At 38.3% G+C, this 17,709-nt stretch overlaps 1 protein-coding gene across 1 annotated transcript in view; it reads left to right on the top strand.

Annotated features, from left to right (window-relative positions):
• Window positions 1-17,378, top strand: part of TMEM135 (transmembrane protein 135) — a 186,274-nt gene extending 168,896 nt beyond the window's left edge. Inside the window, exons 9-15 of the mRNA XM_075742496.1 lie at window positions 1,978-2,047; window positions 6,959-7,126; window positions 10,566-10,629; window positions 11,338-11,414; window positions 13,074-13,172; window positions 14,713-14,780; window positions 16,411-17,378. Coding sequence (XP_075598611.1) covers window positions 1,978-2,047; window positions 6,959-7,126; window positions 10,566-10,629; window positions 11,338-11,414; window positions 13,074-13,172; window positions 14,713-14,780; window positions 16,411-16,543 — 679 coding nt within the window. The 3' untranslated portion in view covers window positions 16,544-17,378. The remainder of the gene's footprint in view (window positions 1-1,977; window positions 2,048-6,958; window positions 7,127-10,565; window positions 10,630-11,337; window positions 11,415-13,073; window positions 13,173-14,712; window positions 14,781-16,410) is intronic.
• The last annotated feature ends 331 nt before the right edge of the window (window positions 17,379-17,709 follow it).

The following is a 17,709-nucleotide window of genomic DNA, read 5'->3' as shown; positions in this document are numbered from 1 at the left end:
ATGTCATAGCAATGACTTGCAACGTGCAGTTATCTAACAAGGGAGAGTAAACTCAATCAATTCCGAGTGGCAGAGTCATGGTTGCTTTTTTGGCAATTTTCAGCAAAACCAATTCATGGCGTGGTTCTGCTGGTGCTAGTAGTGATATTAAGGAGAAGAGATTGCACAGCAGCAGACCTTACTTAGGTCACCGTAAGTGACTGTAACATCATCTCTTTGGGGACCTGCATCCCTGTGTTGGATAAGGGAGAACTGCCTAAGAACAGGATCGGTAGCACATGGCCTGCCTCCACTGTCAGGAAATAGGAAATTGCAAAGCAAAGAGTAAGTCTAAAACTGTTTTGCACAAGGTCAGATCTAGACGTCTGAAGTTAGGTGAGATAGATTCCCTTCTGGTCCACAAGATCCAATTTGTTGTCCTGCAGTATGAGCTTAAAGAAGTGACATCAGGTAGCTTTTCAGTCTAATATGTTCAGATGATGTACTTCTGCTGTGCTTGGTTTGTCCACTTCAGGCACGTTGGGTACCACAAGGCATCATTCATTTATAGGGAAGATGGAATAAAAAATAGGAGTCTGATCATCCCACACCTGTGAATCTTCACTTCCATTGACCTCTGCAGGAGCAGTTTTATGACCGGATCTTTACCTGCTGACATGCAGGAAAGAAACAAGTCTTCCGAGTGCATTGTGTTTTCAAAGTAGTGGCTTATCTTACTTGCTCAGATAATGAACAAACATGAAGTCACCTACATCACATGGTGACTTCCTATGCTTTGCTATGGTTTTTAATGGAAAAATACAAGGGAAGTCAGCAGTGGCTTTTCAGGCACGACTATATTAGGCAACAAAAGACCTAGAAGGAGAAGACAGCCCCAGCTGTATGTAGATTCTTTTAGCTGAGTTGCTTATGCCTATTTTGTCTTAAAGACCCATTATTCAGTTTGCTACAGATAGCTCATAGCTCTCCCACTGTTCGTTAAATACAAGGATCAAGGGACTATTGCTGGAGAGGTATTTTTTCTTTAAGGTTTTGAAACTCCTGACTCAGACATTCAGAAAACTTCCAATTTTCAGTCCTACTGCTCTCACAGGTTTCTCTTCCATATGGTTCTTTTCAATATAATTGAGTCTAAATGCCTGTAACCTGATCACATTCTCATTACAATTTTTGCTACATAAACTGACCTCACAGATGATTTATGGCCATTAGACTTTGTAGTACACGATTCAGAACTTCCAAGATATTTGGCACAGTATATAAATTGTGTAATTTATTTTGCATTAAAACTTAAATACTTGGCTGTAGGAAAATATAATGTTCAGACCTGGTATGACATTACTTCTTTTAATTCTACATAATGCAAGGCTAACAACTGTACAATCCACGCATCCCACCATCCCAAGCCGGTCTCTTTTAAATGCTCAAGGTCAAATTCTCAGTCCGAAGTAAGAGCTGCATAAAAATCAACACAGCGGAAGAAATAGCCCAGAAGTTAAAGGCTTGTAATTGAGAAGTTGCACAGGGTATCTCTGTGCATTTGTGTGTTCTGCATTGTCCTCCAAGGAACCTTACAATGGTTTGAAAGATGTAAGGACACAGATAATGGGTAATTGGTCAAATATCTTTCCAGAACCCCAGAGCAGAGACAGACCGGGAAGGGTCACATCGCTTCTCCCTGTTGACCACAGCAGAAAATTTGTTCTTTAATTTTGTATTTAATGTGTAGCATGGCAAGAGGTTGGATCCAAAAAAGTGTGGAGACACTTCTGCTGTACAACTAAAGTATTGTTAGTTTTTATTGTCATTTTATGGTGTCGTAAAAGTTCGCAGTGCCCTTCAATGGGTAACGGGGAGAATGAGTGGTGGGAAAATAGCACTTTATGTATTTTTAGGCAAGAAAAATTTATGAAGTCTCCTGTCGATTACACTGAAAACAGCTACAAGTTAATATGTGTTTCATTGTGCTTTTTGCAGGTGCAAACATGGCCCAAGGCATAGATGCTGTAAACACTATGAAGATAATTGCATCTCATATTGTATTAAAGTAAGTGCAGAAATAGTTAGATTGACAAACTCTGGCAAAGGCAAAGTAAAAGTCTTTAGTCAGAAAATTGTATACTTAGGAAGTGAGAAAGGAGCCTGTTACTAATTCTTCTTCTATTGAAAATGTGACAAGCCTGAAAACAGATTTTCTCAATTTAGGACGGGGTGGTGGTGGGGTTAAAGTTCTCTGGTCTTTCAGATTAGCTGGAGTGAATGAATAACATAAAACGTGTGGGAAAAAATGGACCGGGGAGCAAGGAACTTGTTTAACTATGTGATGCACTTCACGGCTGAGCCCACTTGTGACTCCACCCTAAATAAAGCACCTGGAATGTGCTGCTTCGGCGCACGTACAGCTGCGCGGGTCTGGCACGCTGCTGCCGGGCGCTGGCCTCGCTCCTCCGTTCATTTATTTTAAGGGCTCAGGGTAATGAGAGATTGGTCACAGTTGCTGCGCCCAGGAAGAGCTGTTTATGTCTGGTGGCATAATCCATCCTCCTTTATTAATGTGATCAGCGCATTTTATATTTTTTTCAGAGGAGTACTGTGTAGAGGAGATTTGTTTTGGCTGGCGTTGGGTTGGCACAGGTGGTACCACATGCTATGCCTGTTTTAGGAGTTGGTAAGACTCCAGAAGATCTCAAGTCACTTCATAATTTACCCCTTTTTATTTATGGAGCAGCAAAAATGGATTTGAGTATCTTCGGATGCTTTTGATATATATTACTTTCAAAAACAATGTTTTAAAATTAAAATTTTGTATACAGTTAATGTTATCTCAGAAGAGCTATGCTTAAATTTAGCATCTGAAGAGATCTAGTGCAACATTTATTCATGTATGTTTATTAACAACATCATTTTGTGTTGTAGAGCTGTTTACGCTCTTTTTACACTGCAGTATATTAGCATACCGCTGTGTAACATGGATATAAGTTGCACTGGAGTTGATAAGATTTGAGACGGTGCATAAGTGTTCTGCTGAATTAGGATGAGAATACGCAGTAGAGCATTCGCAAATAGTTCAGGATAGTTATGTCACTTTTCTGTTGTAGGTATGGCATATATTTATCAGAACCCAGATTAAAATTAACAATTTTACAACTTTTGCCATATCTTCAGTATGCTGCACCTCTACATAAAGTGCTGTCTTTCATTACTTATGCGTATTTCACAGTAATTAGCTCTTAACTACTGTTAGTCCAGACTTGCTTTCTGAGCTTTTTATTAATCTCCCACAAAATCCTTATGCATTCTGTGCTACATGCTCAGCAGTCAAATCTATAAGTACCCTCACAACACTCTTATTTTACAAGCACTGTTAGACCAAACAAGTAAGGATTTCACTAGAGTACTTGTAGTGGAACTGACGCCTCTTCTACATGGAAGACTGTCATAATCTGCTGGAAGAATGTGTGTGTGAGACTTCATGGGTAAACAGAGAGATGATCTGACCATTAGGGAATATAATGAGCTTGATATGCCTTTAAAACAGAAGGGTGACCAAGAAATAGGAGTTAGTCCTGTTGAATTAGTCTAGTTGAGAGACCCAAATCTGATTTCGGGTAGACCCAAACCTGATTTCAGGTTCACCCAAATCTGAGTTCAGGTTGTGAGTTCCTCAGATTACAGTAGACCATCCCCACACTACTCTCTATCCTTTCTTAGAATCATAGAATCATAGAATCTTATGGTTGGAAAAGTCCTCTAGGATCATCAAGTCCAACTGTCAACCCAACACCACCATGTCTACTAAACCATGTCCCAAGTGCCACATCTACAGGTTTTTTGAACACCTTCGGGGATGGTGACTCCACCACCTCTCTGGGCAGCCTGTTCCGATGCCCGACCACTCTTTCAGTGAAGAAATTTTTCCAAATATCTAATCTAAACCTCCCCTGATGCAACTGGAGACCATTTCCTCTTGTCCTTACACTAGTTACTTGGGAGAGAGACCAACACCCACCTCACCACAACCTCTTTTCAGGTAGTTGTAGAGAGCAATAAGGTCTCCCCTCAGCCTCCTCTTCTCCAGGCTAAGGTAGGTGGGTAGGGAGACATGTTTATGATGAAAAGAACAGGAAAAACAAAAAGGGCATATTTGGGAGTCTCTGTCCTCTTCAGTTGTTTATTCAGCATCATTTTGTTCACGTTTCATATGCCCTTGAAGGGGATGAGGGGAGAAGAAAACTCAACTGATAGTGGAGCTGAACTAAGTCTTGCCTTGACTAAAAATAATAATTTTTAAAAAGAAATTTTTATAAGGCTGTTCTCTCATTAGAGAAACCAGTTGTGCATTTGAACTACACTTCATTCTTGCACCAGTCTTGTATGGTATTTCAGTATAAGTTATTCTTGACTACAATAACATTATCAGGGAAATATCACTGAAGCGGGACCCAGATCTTTGAATTTCCTGCCTTTTCTGTGATTTTTTTTTTAAATTAAAAAATAAGTGAAAACATTTATTTTGATGTATTTGGATTTTTAAAGATCAAAATTCTTAATGCATTTTCAGTTCTCCCTAGGGCTGTTCCTGAGTCCATCAGTCATAACTGTCAGCTGACATTTGAGCATGTTTTTTTAATTCCATGTCTCTAAGGGAGCTTTCAAATCTGATAATGATCTGATGAGCCGCTTATTGCCAAAATTTCCTGTCCGTGCTATATTTTCCCTTACCCTTGAACATCTCGTCTTCTCATTATCATATCTCTGCTTTAATTATCATTGCATGCTTTTTTTCTCCTGCTTCACATTTAAATGCACGTTAGCTAGTTGATATAATCCATTATAGCTTTTATGTGGCATTTAGTAATGACATACTACCTAATTTCATAGACTTCCCTTCAAATTTTAAATACTTGAAACGCTTTGGGTTTGTAAATGTTTGAAAAGAGCTACCAGAGCTACACAGTATTTTTTCTCTTTTGGATTCCACTTGATTACAATGAGGAGCCATTGGCCAGCAGCAGTAGTCCAGTTGTCCATTTTTTCTGCTGATGCTGCAGATGACACCAGATGACCCCCACAATTTACCTAATGACTAGGATGACCAAAAAGAATATGAGATTATTTTCTGATGATTGTAATCTCTACATGTTTATCAAAAGAGAAGAAAAAAAAAAAAATTATTCAATGAGTTTTGCAGATATGTAATTTCACTGTGGTGCTACTTCTGGCTGATCTGAGTCCCAACTCAAAATTGCTGTTTGGTGCACATCAGAACTAAGGCTCAATCCTTCAGTTCAGCACTTCTAAGTAGGCTACTGATAAAAAAAAATCACGGATATATTTTGAGTGTTTCCAGTTGGAATGTGTTTCCTAATGCAGTGTTGCTCACCCCGTCAGAGTTACCTTTCCTACGGCTGGGGGAAAATGTCAAACACGCCGTACTGTTGTTTGTTCTCTTGTTTTGGGCTTTGTTCATAACTGCTGGTTTTAGGACTTTCTTTTTATAGACTGGGACCCAGTATTGTAATCATCTAATTTTTTTGGAAGACAAGGCCTATGTACTTCACACTGGGGTACCTCTTCATTTTAAGGGTGAATATACGTTCATCTTCATTTTGATATTTGAACTACACAAAATTCACTGTGCATTTACATCTCTGCCTACCTCGCATACCTTTCAGTAGGCATCTTCATTACACTATCAGAACTAGGTTGTTAACTAACTGGGTTGTTAGCTGTTCAGTATGTACAATTTACATACCTTTAAGAGCAGGAGATGAAGAAGTGGGAATTTTTCATTCATAGTTACTGGATCATTGGATGACACAATGTATTTTCTTCCACTTGATTCTCATAAACCACTTCTTGAGTAACAGGGAGAGTAATTGCTTCAGGAAGAGTTTATTACTGGATGTTTAACCACAATAAAATTTTATGAGCTTTATGATGCATTATAAAGTTCTGCAGGAGGCAAAAATGGTTTGAGTTTCTGAGTTTGAAAGGTTGCTCAGTCAAACCCTCTGCCAGTTGTCCCTGTAAATGGAATTGTCTTGGTGTCCCTGAGTATCTTCTGAAAAATGAACTACTGAAATCATGAGCACTGGGGCCCTGCCTCTTTTGCCAATGGTGAGTGCACAGTTTTCAGATAAGGCATCTTGCAACCAAAAAATGGATAGATTTTATTCAGAGTGATTAGAGAAGTTCAGCCATAGGGTAGGAATAATGATAGGAAGCTTTGGAGGAAGTTATAAGAAACTGGGGAGAAGAATTTGGAAAGAAAAAGTCAATGTGGTTTTGTGATGTGGTATGAAAAAGCAGATCTGTATCCAAGGTGGAGTAATAAGAAAAATTCATTGGAACCCCTGTTATCCTTTCTCGGTAGCTCTGCACATAATCTCCCTTCCAGTTCCACCCTCTCTCTTGCTGCAGGCGTCACTCAGCCTCCAGTTCGGTCAAGGGAAAGTACGTGAGCACGTGCCAAGCCGCCAGGGTCAATTTCTAATTCTCACACTTTCTGAAATTTATTTTTTGTGGACTTTTTCCTCCTTTAGTGCTTTCTCCAGACATTCGAGTATAGAAGTGCTCTTTTTTTCCACCACATTACTTTCCTCTATATACCCATTTGTGGTCAGTAACCTGGAAATGAAGTCATCAAGATTATTTCAAAGGACAGAATTTTGGAAAAGAAGAGAAATATAGTTCGTCCCTTGAGGCCTTTCAGATATTCATAGAAATTAAAGGAGAGTCAATTGTCTAGGATTTTATTGTCTTTGCTATTTTACAGGGGAATCAGAAGAAAAAAAAAGGTCTTGAGTTTGAAGATGGGGATGCATTTTACATAGTATCTGCAGACTGGGTTTTAAACTGCTCAATGTCAAAAATAAGTACTTCTGTAGATGTTTTTGCTTTTCCTTTTTCTGAATTTGTGGTTTCTTACCACAAAATCTTTCTTTCTTTTCTCTAGGGCTTCATTAGGATGTTTAGCATCGGTTACCTGATCCAGTGTTGCCTTCGGATTCCATCCACCTTCCGGCATCTGTTTACAGAACCGTCCCGGCTACTTTCCCTCTTCTACAACAAGGAAAATTTCCAGCTTGGAGCTTTTCTGGGATCTTTTGTCAGTATATACAAAGTAAGCTTATAACATACAGAAATGACGAATGCCATGGTTTTTATTTCACTTTTCAGAATATCACGAAGAGCTAAAAAGTCCAGCCGCTCAATATTACCGATACTGTTTGGTACAGCATGTCACCGACAAGTTCTATAGTATTGCAGTAATGAAGTTGTAAATAGAAAACTAGTCTGCCATTCCACGTGTTTTGTCTGTTATTTCTGAGTAAACCGGATGGATTTTGCAGCATGATATCAAGATCAGGAGCTAGGGAGTACTTCAGAGAAAGTGAAGTCAGATTTCAAAGGGACTTGCTGTTACACAGAAACATTTTAGTGCAGACACAAGTGTGACTGCAGTAGCGACACTGTTGCCAGAGAGAAGCCATTTGTGGATTATTTTGGCTCAAATATCTGGAATTCTTACTTGACACTAAATAGCAGGAGATTGCAGAACATATATCATGTGCAGCTGAGGAGACATTGCACTTACCACTTGGAAATCTACCCTTCTACACCATTATAAGATGACAGATTGCAAAATGATACGTGTTCATACGGCATTGTTGGAATTAATCGAATTATGTTTATTTATTCCAAAAGTGAATGTGATGAAGCACACGCCCTAAAGGAGAATATATTTTGCGTAGTGCTGTGCTGAAGTGGCTTTTGCACTTTTATATTCTTAATCACACATGTCTTTTTTCAACTGCCACTTTACTTGCTCTGCAAAGTTAAGATAATTCTGTATTATGCAGGGTAGATATTACGGAAAATTAAAAAAAAGTGTTATTTTAAAGCAAAAGAGCATTTTACTTGACTTGCAGTCAGGTTGAGAGAAGAATTTCTAAGGTTACAGAGTTTAAAATTTTTGATGGCAAAGTGCAAATGGGCTGTTCAGAGTTTATTTGAAAATTAAATTTTAGCTCAAACTTTAAGAAAAGAACCTTTAGAGAAAATAATATTGAAATTGCAAAAGCAGAAATGATTTTAATGTCTTTTAAATCTCTAGTTGCAAAGTGTAATTTAGTTCTATAGATACTGATTTTACGAGGGTGACATATTCTGACCTTTATTTAGAGTTTATTAAGTATGTACTCGGCCCTGGTGAGGCTGCACCTCGAGTGCTGTGTTCAGTTTTGGGCCCCTCACTCCAAGAAAGACATTGAGGTGCTGGAGCATGTCCAGAGAAGGGCAACAAAGGTGGTGAAGGGTCTGGAGCACAAGTCTGATGAGGATCGGCTGAGGGAACTGGGAGTGTTCAGCCCAGAGAAAAGGAGGCTGAGGGGAGACCTTCTCGCTCTCTACAACTCCCTGAAAGGAGGTTGTAGCCAGGTGGGTGTTGGTCTCTTCTCCTAAGTAACAAGCGATAGGACAAGAGGAAATGGCCTCAAGTTGTGCCAGGGGAGGTTTAGATTGGATATTAGGAAAAATTTCTTCACTGAAAGGGTTGTCACTCATTGGAACAGGCTGCCCAGGGCAATGGTTGAGTCACCATCCCTGGAGGTATTTCAAAGATGTGTAGATGTGGTACTTAGGGACATGGCTTAGTGGTGGGCTTGGCAGTGCTTGGTTAATGGTTGGACTCGATGATCTTCAAGGTCTTTTCCAACCAAAATGATTCCATGATTCTACTTTCTGTTACTGTTTATGTTCCATAACCTACACAGATTTGGGTTGCATTGTATTTTTCTTTCGATCACTCCAAAAGATTGGACCACAGTAAAAAAAAAAAATTAAAAAAATATGCTTGATGTATTTTCACAGATTCACAGACTGGAAGGGGTTAGAAGGGATCTCTAGAGATCGTCTAGTCCAATGCCACTGCTAGAGCAGGATCACTTAGAGCCTGTTGCACAGGAAACAGGAGATTTTGAACCCAAAGGAATTGCATTATGGACTGCTTGTTTAAAAAAAAGTCCATCTTGTCCTTAAAAGCAGTCCAAAATGCCATTGTAGGATTGTAGAAGCTGTACTATTAATATTTGGTGTTCCCTTTACTGTTAATTAATGTCAGCATACATGGGTCTGCAGCAAATCAGTTGGCCACAGGAGCCTGGTTTCCTTTTTAAAATCACAAGTTTACAAGTTTGAGTAGGAAAGTTGACTGTCATAATTGCAATGTATCAATGGCTTTGCAAGGAATTTATGTATTAAAAATGTGCACTGTAAAATAGCTATGGAGATAACATCTGTGGTACTGTGTCCATTTTTGGACACAGATATTGCTTCATTTCTTATTTTAATTTTAATGTCTTTTTCAAGAGTGGGTTTACCTGAAGGCCACCAAGATGATTTGGGGACCGAGTCATGTGATGTGCGAGGAGAAACTGGGAGAACTGGGTTTTAAGCTGTACTAAAAAGCCTCGGAAGATTTTATTGCTACCTGCACCTCTTGGAAGTGTGCAGTGATAGGATGAAAGGCAATGGATACAAGCTGAAATACAGGAGATTTGAAAGAAATATAAGGAAATAAGTTTTCATGTGAGGGCAGCCACATATTGGAACACGTTGCCCAGTGAGGCTATGTAGTCTCCATCCTTGGAGATGCTCATCTGGACGTCTAATTAGAGCTACCTGCTCTAATTAGACCTGCTTCAGTCTGGACCAGATGATCTCCAGAGGTCCCTTCCAACATAAATCATTCTTTGATTCCATGAAAAACACATATTGGGTGGATTAAGAGGCTGACACATATATCTCAAAGTAGATGCCAGTGAATATACTGAATTATATAATGTGCTCTCAGTGCTATCAGCACTGGATTGGGCCTTACTAAGCAGATCTCGAATCATTTACAAGCAAACAGAAAATTACCCAGGATATAATTTGGAGACAACATATAGATTTCCAAAACAGTTTACAAAACAGCGCGGAGGATGTGGCAGATGTGGAACAATATCGATCATTTGGTAACCTGCAGTCATCCAAATAAAATACGTTTTAATGCAGCCTAAGCCACAATTACTTACATCCATTCTGGCCCGAACAACTGTGTATTGTTGTCTGTGTCAACAAACAGGTTATTATGCACTTCACCATGTTTTTTAAACATATGCAGTTCTAACTTTTTAGATTAATGTGCTTTCCTGGTTCTAGAATTTATGGGATGTATGGAAACATCTCAAGGTGTTTGGTGTGTCATTGGAAACAGACTTTATCATGGGAAAGAGTCTAGACCACTACAGTGAATTAAGATGATGTGAATTCAAGATTAGCTTTGGAATTAGATTGGTATTCAAATTAGATTGATGTGCTCTCTGATTTTGAAAGAAATGGTAACCGTAAACTTAATTAAAACATTGAAATGTTTCAGGTCCTGTGGATTATGGGTATTAGCACACTACACTTTTCATACATACTGCGTGCTATATTACTAGCTTATAGAGGAATATCTCCAGTCTATGTGTAATGAAAGAGAAATTACTAGGGCTCATCCTGCTCTCTGTTACCTACAGGGTACTAGTTGCTTCCTGCGTTGGGTACGAAACCTAGATGATGAGCTCCATGCACTTGTAGCTGGTGAGTCCATGAAAATAAGTCTATATTGCCTCTGTTAGGACTTTGCAAATATTTCTCTTGGGTGCGTCGTTGGATGTCTGTCCTCCAATTCCCTTTTCAGACTTGTGCGATGAAAATAGGACTGTATGGATTAAGGTTGCATTGAAGTGATAGTGGTGTTTCAAGTGGTTTCAGATAAAGGGTTGCAATTAAAATTGTAAGAGAAATTCAATGAAATGGTGTGGGTTTTACAGTCAGCTTCAAGGACAATATATTATTGTATGCACAAATGTAAACTTATCCTTTATTTTCCAGCTGTAGAGATGGGAGGCTGAAATATTGACTCTCCCATACATGACAGAATACGCATTTGAAAGGATGAGCTCCACTGGATCCAAAGAAGGACCCTTTTGCCCTGAAATTTGTGTAGTGTTGCAGGCCCTTCCCATCTATCACATCCTGGAACCTCAGAGGTTTCACATCTTTGTGGGATGAGAGGGGAATTTTGATACTGTGCTCCTCAGCACTGACCTATAGATTTGTTTCAGGGTTTCAAAATTCTCTTTTTTTTTAATGACATAAACCATATTTTGATGGGCAGCACAGGACTATCACTGAACTTTGTTGTAGCAACAGAAAGCATAATCTTGTACAGTGTTGAGCTGACAGCCTGCAACAGCAACAATAAATCACAATCTTAACAATACTTTTGTTTTCTAATCGTTACAGGGTGTCTAGCAGGAATTTCTATGATGTTTTACAAAAGTACTACTATCTCTATGTATTTGGTGTCCAAATTAGTAGAGGTAAGATGTTACTCTTGAAACAGAGTTCTTTATTTCATCTATTTTTTAAAAGCAGAAGAAGAAAATGAACTTCACAGGCTTTGTCAGACAATTCCAGTATAATATAAAGTTGTGTGGCAGTGGTGTGTTTCAGTAGGTGTGTGCCAAGAGGCAGTGCTGTTCTGTGGTCTCATTTCTGTCTTATTTTCCTTTCTGTGACTCATTTTAAAAGTCCTTTATCCACTGGTCCCCATGTATATTCTCGATGATTTTTTTTTAATCTCCTGATAGCCCTTTGCTTTGTAGGTTTTGCAGATTTTTTAAATCTGAAAGTTCCAAGAATGTCCTTTCTGCCAGAAACATAAATCAAACCTAGTCCTTAATTGCAGATTTATTGCCAAAAGCTACAGCTTAACTTCCTGCCTTTGTTCCCTAATTTTGGCATTCAGCAATCTAAGATAACTCAAAATAGCTTAGGTTTTAGTCTATAGCTGGAGTTGTTTGTCAGTGTACTTGAACTGATTGAATTCCCAGCTTTGCAACAAACTTTGTTGTAAACCATTTTTTGGGCTTGAGTTATTTCTATGAACTTGTTAAAATTAGGAGCCCAGGGGAAAGAAAAAAAGTTTGTAGAGTTTGGGTATGTTGATTATACTTTGCTAACCGGCTTTTGATTTCTTACTGTGATTTTTCCATAAAATCAGGACTTAGTCATGGTCATTTCCCCAGCAGCACCACTGGAGTAAGTTGAGAGCGTTCTCCGATTATGCATCATCCCCAAATCACAGAGCTTTCTCCTGCACACCTCGAGGGCCTCGTTCCCTAGTGATATTTATCCACCTCCATTACCAGAGCAGAATTCATTTCAAAGAATATAAAAAGAAGGAACTTTTTTTGTTTTTTGAAAGCATAAAATTAAACATAAAAAGGGAAGATATACTCTGTGTTTATTCTTGCTCCTTGTAATCCTAGATCAAGCTCTGAAGGTAGTTCACATGTTGGTTATATAAAAGCAACTCCTGAGTTATCCATATTGACTTTTAGAACACTGGTTGTAAAAAACCAATATTATCATATATTGCTGATGGTTTTCTCTGGACTTTGAGGCATTGTGGCTGCAGTGAAATAAGAAAAGTGCTGTATGTTCTTTCCTTCTTTCTTTCTGTTTTTTGCTGAGTTTTTTTTTAACTACTTTTATCATCTTACGCAAGCCAAGGGTAACTAACCAAAGAGGCGTGTGCTGCTTTGGAAGGTCAAGCTGTGCTCAGGAAAATAAACTTTACATGTTTTCTCAGAAAGAAAAGTATGTGATTTCAAGCTGTTTAATACCAGTGAATATTCACTTTGTTGGAATAGTTATTGCATTGTTCTTTTGCTTTTTGAAAATGAAGAATTTAATATAGCAAACTTTCCCTTTTTATCTTTAAGATCTACACTACTCTTTTATCACCCAAGCTGTTGCTAGTTCCTGTTCTATGCATTTATAGCCTATTATTCTATTGATCATGGATAACTTCTATAAGCTAGCTCAATTAATGTCACATTTGTGGAAATACACTAAAATGTATAAGCATAGGTTAGTAACATTGACATGTTACTTTGAAAAGGTAAAATAAATAAAAAATAAAAAGCCACTTTGCTTGTTTTGTTTCATTCAGCATATTTTGTTTATTTTTATAGACTATATACTTCAAAGGCATTGAAGCAGGGAAGGTTCCCTATTTTCCTCATGCAGACAGCATCATCTATGCCATTTCTACATCAATATGCTTTCAGGCAGTAAGTATGTTGTCTTCTAAAAGAATATGAAGTTCTTCTCATTTAAGTCAAATGTTGAATGAGATGAGGAGCGCAGGGATAAGCGATAGAGAAAAGATGGTGTGATGTAGTGACTCCAGCAAGATGCTGTGAATCAGGGCTCCTGCATCCTGCTTTTGAGTGTCATGGTGGGAAGATCATTTCTAGGACTCAGAACTGTCATATGCTTATAGACAAAGCATCGAATTCTTTGGAAAGGATCTTAAAATGCGTTGACCCAGAAGATGAACATAAATGAATGGACTTTCATAAGCATATGAAAAGAACCTTTTTCAAGGAGACAAACAATACATTGTACTAGTTTATGGGGGTTTTAATCAACTGGAATTTTTCACTTTCAGCTGATAAGTTCAATTTGCCTATTTGAAAGAATCTGCAAAAATTAGCAAGGAAATCTAAGTGTTATGTTTGAAACAAGCTGTAGTTACCATCTTTTACCCTTTCCAAGTCAATTACATGCTTTCGACCAGTCCCGTCATCAGCTGCATCAGCTATAAAAACTCCTTTTTCAGTGGTACCCAAACTACGTTATTCCACTACATCTCCCCCTTTCTAGATCTGCTGAAATGTCCCTGAATCTTTTTTCTTTTTCACCATAATGAAATATATTTTTCTACCCTTCTACCTCTTCAATAACGAGAATATAAAATTATCCTAAAGCAGTTTCCTGCTGTCTGATGCTTAACAGAAGAGTTCCATTCCTCCTCCTCATTGCTCCCATATATTTGGGAATATCTCTCATTCTAGTATGAAAGCGAACTGATAGTTTAGTAGTTGGCATATGCCTGAAGGTCTGCAGAATTGAGACCTCCAAAATACAATCGGCAGGGACCATCCTATAAGGCTAACAACGAAAGTTAATGAGAAAGAGGAAATGTTTTTTTCATTACTTAATAACTAGTTGGAAAAGGAGCCCAAGACTGGGAATAAACTGCTGGGTTTAGGAGGGAGGAGGGAAGGGGAAATGAGCAAAGGGCTCTATGCTGAGATGTTTGTTACTCATGAGTGACCTAGAAAAGTAACGGAATACAGAGAAGACAAGGAGTTTGGTTATGTAACATTATTTAAGATATGTAACGTGAAATAAAGACTACAAGAAAAAGTAGATCACAAAATGTAGAGTGAGTGGGCGATAATATAGCAGGTAAATTTGGCATCCACAAGTGCAAAATCATGTTTGTAGGAGTAATAGGGATTATTAGTGCTTTGTCTGCAATGAGATCTAAGTTAATTGCCACCACTTTTGAAAGATAGTCTTCTGTGCTGGCAGTGGTCGTCTAGAGCATCGAGTTCAGCTGTGAGTGGTTTGTCTGCTGGTAGTGCTGGACACTGGCAGGTGATCACAGCTGCTTTCGGTCTATGAGTCATGAGATGATTAAAAAAAAAATTAAATATATATATTTCCATAACTAGCCTTTCACTGGTTTTGGCAATGTAATGCAGCAGATGAAGCTTTTGCCTGACGCTCTCGGCTGGCTCTGACAGAATACTTTTCTTGCAGGCTGTCATGGAAGTTCAGAACCTGAGACCTTCGTACTGGAAATTTCTTTTACGACTAACAAAGGGCAGGTATGTAATCGGGCGTACGTTATAGCTTGTCTGAACACGCCATTGATCACGATCATCTTTCCATGTCATTTGCTGTCAACAGCAGAGCCGCAGGAGTACGCAGGGGCTAATTTCCCAAGTATTTTCTTTTTGAACGGTTTCCAGTCCGCTTGAGGTTCTTCACTGCTGAAGCGACACTGCTAGGTTTAGTCTAATGACAGGAGCAAAGACTTAAATCTAGTTAAGACTATTTAGCAGATGAGTGTTTTACTTGAAGGCTTTTTTATCTTTAGTTCACTTGGAGGGTGGAATGCTTTTGGATTTCAGTGAAATATGAAAAATGTGGTAAACAACTATACAGGTTGAAGAAATCACTTAGTATGTGCAGTGATTGACAACATGGTATTGCTTCATGTTTAAAAGCATTACTAGAAATGTCAGAGTACTTCCTAAGAATACTTTGAAGATTCAGTAGTTTTCTATAGGACACCTATTTCAGTTGGGAAAGGAATCTTTTTCTTGGAAAATTAATGAAAAATTTTCACCGGTTATAACCATAAACTTACACTATAATATCTTATTGGATATTTTTTCTCTTTTTTGCTCTGGGGATCCAAAATGCTTACCTTTTAAAATAGATTTTGCTGTGATGGATTTATGAAAATACAATTTAGTGAACTGTACATTATTACACTGATGTAGTGTGTGGGAGAAATAAGACATCCACATCATGATGTAGATCAGTTTATGAATGAGAATATAAAAGGTAATGTCTGTCATGACTGTGAACTCTCCAGACTGTAAAAATAGAAGTGAAATCAGAGGCCAGTCCCTGGAGCATGTTGAACCTACATTCCCCGTGGCACAGTACACTCTTAGCTGGACATTGAGGTGACCGAGTACGTCGCTAGACGTAGTGGGAAGCTTTCCTTGGGATGCCTGGAGGCAGTCCGCAGGCAACCTCTGAGGCCGTACCAACACGATACGGGGGATGATGTCAGAGCAGATGTCTTATTTCAGCTGCATTTTTCCCTCTTGTGCTAATCCTAAGATGGCTTTAGTTGAAAGAGAGGAGGGAAAAGAAATGCTGTTCTCGTTTATTTTGTCTGAAGCAAATCTCTGTAATAGTAATTTTGACACTCTCTCCATAGAGGCAGATTCTTCTGACGTTTCATACGTCTTTCACTCAACAATTTTGAAGACTGAAGAGATGGAAATAGATTGTAACACCCATAAAATTGTTATCCAGACTTGGGCAGGCATGGCCAGAGTGTGCTCTGCTGGGATGAGAAAAAGTAGTAGTATATTTTTGGTTTGACTTTTTTTGTGAAGTTAAAAGTAGAATGGGACTCTCTCCTTTATCCTTTTCCACAAGTTCTGTTATATGAAATGTAGCTACATAAAGCACTGTTGATCAGATTTGTCAAATGTATTTTTTTTTAATCTTTATTGCCCAAGATGAAAAACTTGCACTCTCTAACCAGTGCAGGCAGAAGCCTGTGTTTCAAGGCTTTGGGTAGTCTTTAATCAAGTGAAATAATTTTATAAATAAATTAAATTAATAAATATTTTATAAATAAATTTTAATAATTTTATTCTTTCAAAAGTAAATGAATAATCTGTTCACTCTTTCATGTGTCTTCTCTTTCAGGTTTGCTCTCATGAACAGGAAAGTTTTAGATGTATTTGGTACTGAAGCATCTAAGAACTTCAAGGATTTCACACCTAAGCTTGACCCAAGATACACTGTTGTTCCACCAGAGCTACCGCTGGAACTGTCTTGAAAGCGATAGTATATCTTGTCATTGAATGTGATCAGCGTTTTGTCCTGAAAAGTTAATTAACTTAACAGTCGTATATATGGAGGAGGGCTTGGGCTCCGCTTCAGTATTATTTCAACGAGAAATGCTTTTTACCAATCAATAATGCTGAAGCTTTGCAGGAAGTCATGGCTTAGTGATTAAGTCCCTTCCATAAGCAGAAAGTATCTCTGGATTACTGTAGTTGGTTGACAGTATGGTAGATTCCTGAATGAATTAAACAAATGAGTAATATATTTAGAGAAGTGAAACATAAACATGCATAATAATTTCAAAAAATCTGTAATTCATACCAGTAGAATATTTCTTGGTAAAACTAAAAGTAATTCTTAATTTACAAAGGAAGACAAATGGCATAGTTTAAGTCCAAAATTTTACCTGTTCTTAGAACTATTGCAGTTCGGTGAAAATGCCTCCTTGGCTTTCTAAGTTGTATCATGAATTTATCTCAAAAGAGCCACTGCCCACTCATTATTTAAAATTACAGTGTTTTTGCACAGCTATGGTTGAAAAATAAGGCATTCCTTAGGAAAAGAAAATGCATATTAATTCAGAAATCACATTCCAGGGCTGTAAATCCCACTGACGATACGGATAAGAGAGAAGGAAATTAAGAAGGCGGTACTGGTGACTGCTGCGCCGTGAGGAGCAGCGGGGTGTGGTGGTTAGTATCTGCCAAGTGGAAAATGACAAAACCGGCAGAGGAAGGAATGAAACGTTCCAGCCTCTGAGATGGTGCTGGAAACAGCAGACAGTTACAAAAATAAAAAAGCCAAGAACAAAACAAAACAAAACAAAACCCGCCCCAAAATATACTGAAATTAAATGTTTATTTTTAAAGGGCTTGACATTGTCCCTTTAGATGGCATTGGCTTGTTTGTCAAGCTGCAACGCCAGCCAGCATTTCCAGTGTCCTTTAAAAGAGAACTGACCCGTGAGGTTAGACTGTTACAAGAGAACAGTTTTTGCGATCTGTATTAATAGTATTTTTTCCTTCTACTTGGTGAAGAGTGGTTTTCCGTCGGTCCATCAGCCAGCCACGAATGGGACAGTTACGTTCAATTTAATATGGTACACAATGCAAATAACTACCTACGCAAATTCCATCTCATTTTTACCCTGCATATTTC

Source organism: Balearica regulorum, chromosome 1, assembly GCF_011004875.1.
Source record: "Balearica regulorum gibbericeps isolate bBalReg1 chromosome 1, bBalReg1.pri, whole genome shotgun sequence".
Classification (NCBI taxonomy): domain Eukaryota; kingdom Metazoa; phylum Chordata; class Aves; order Gruiformes; family Gruidae; genus Balearica; species Balearica regulorum.
Note: the sequence above shows the minus strand (reverse complement) of the source record. Positions and strands in the feature narration are given on the sequence as shown.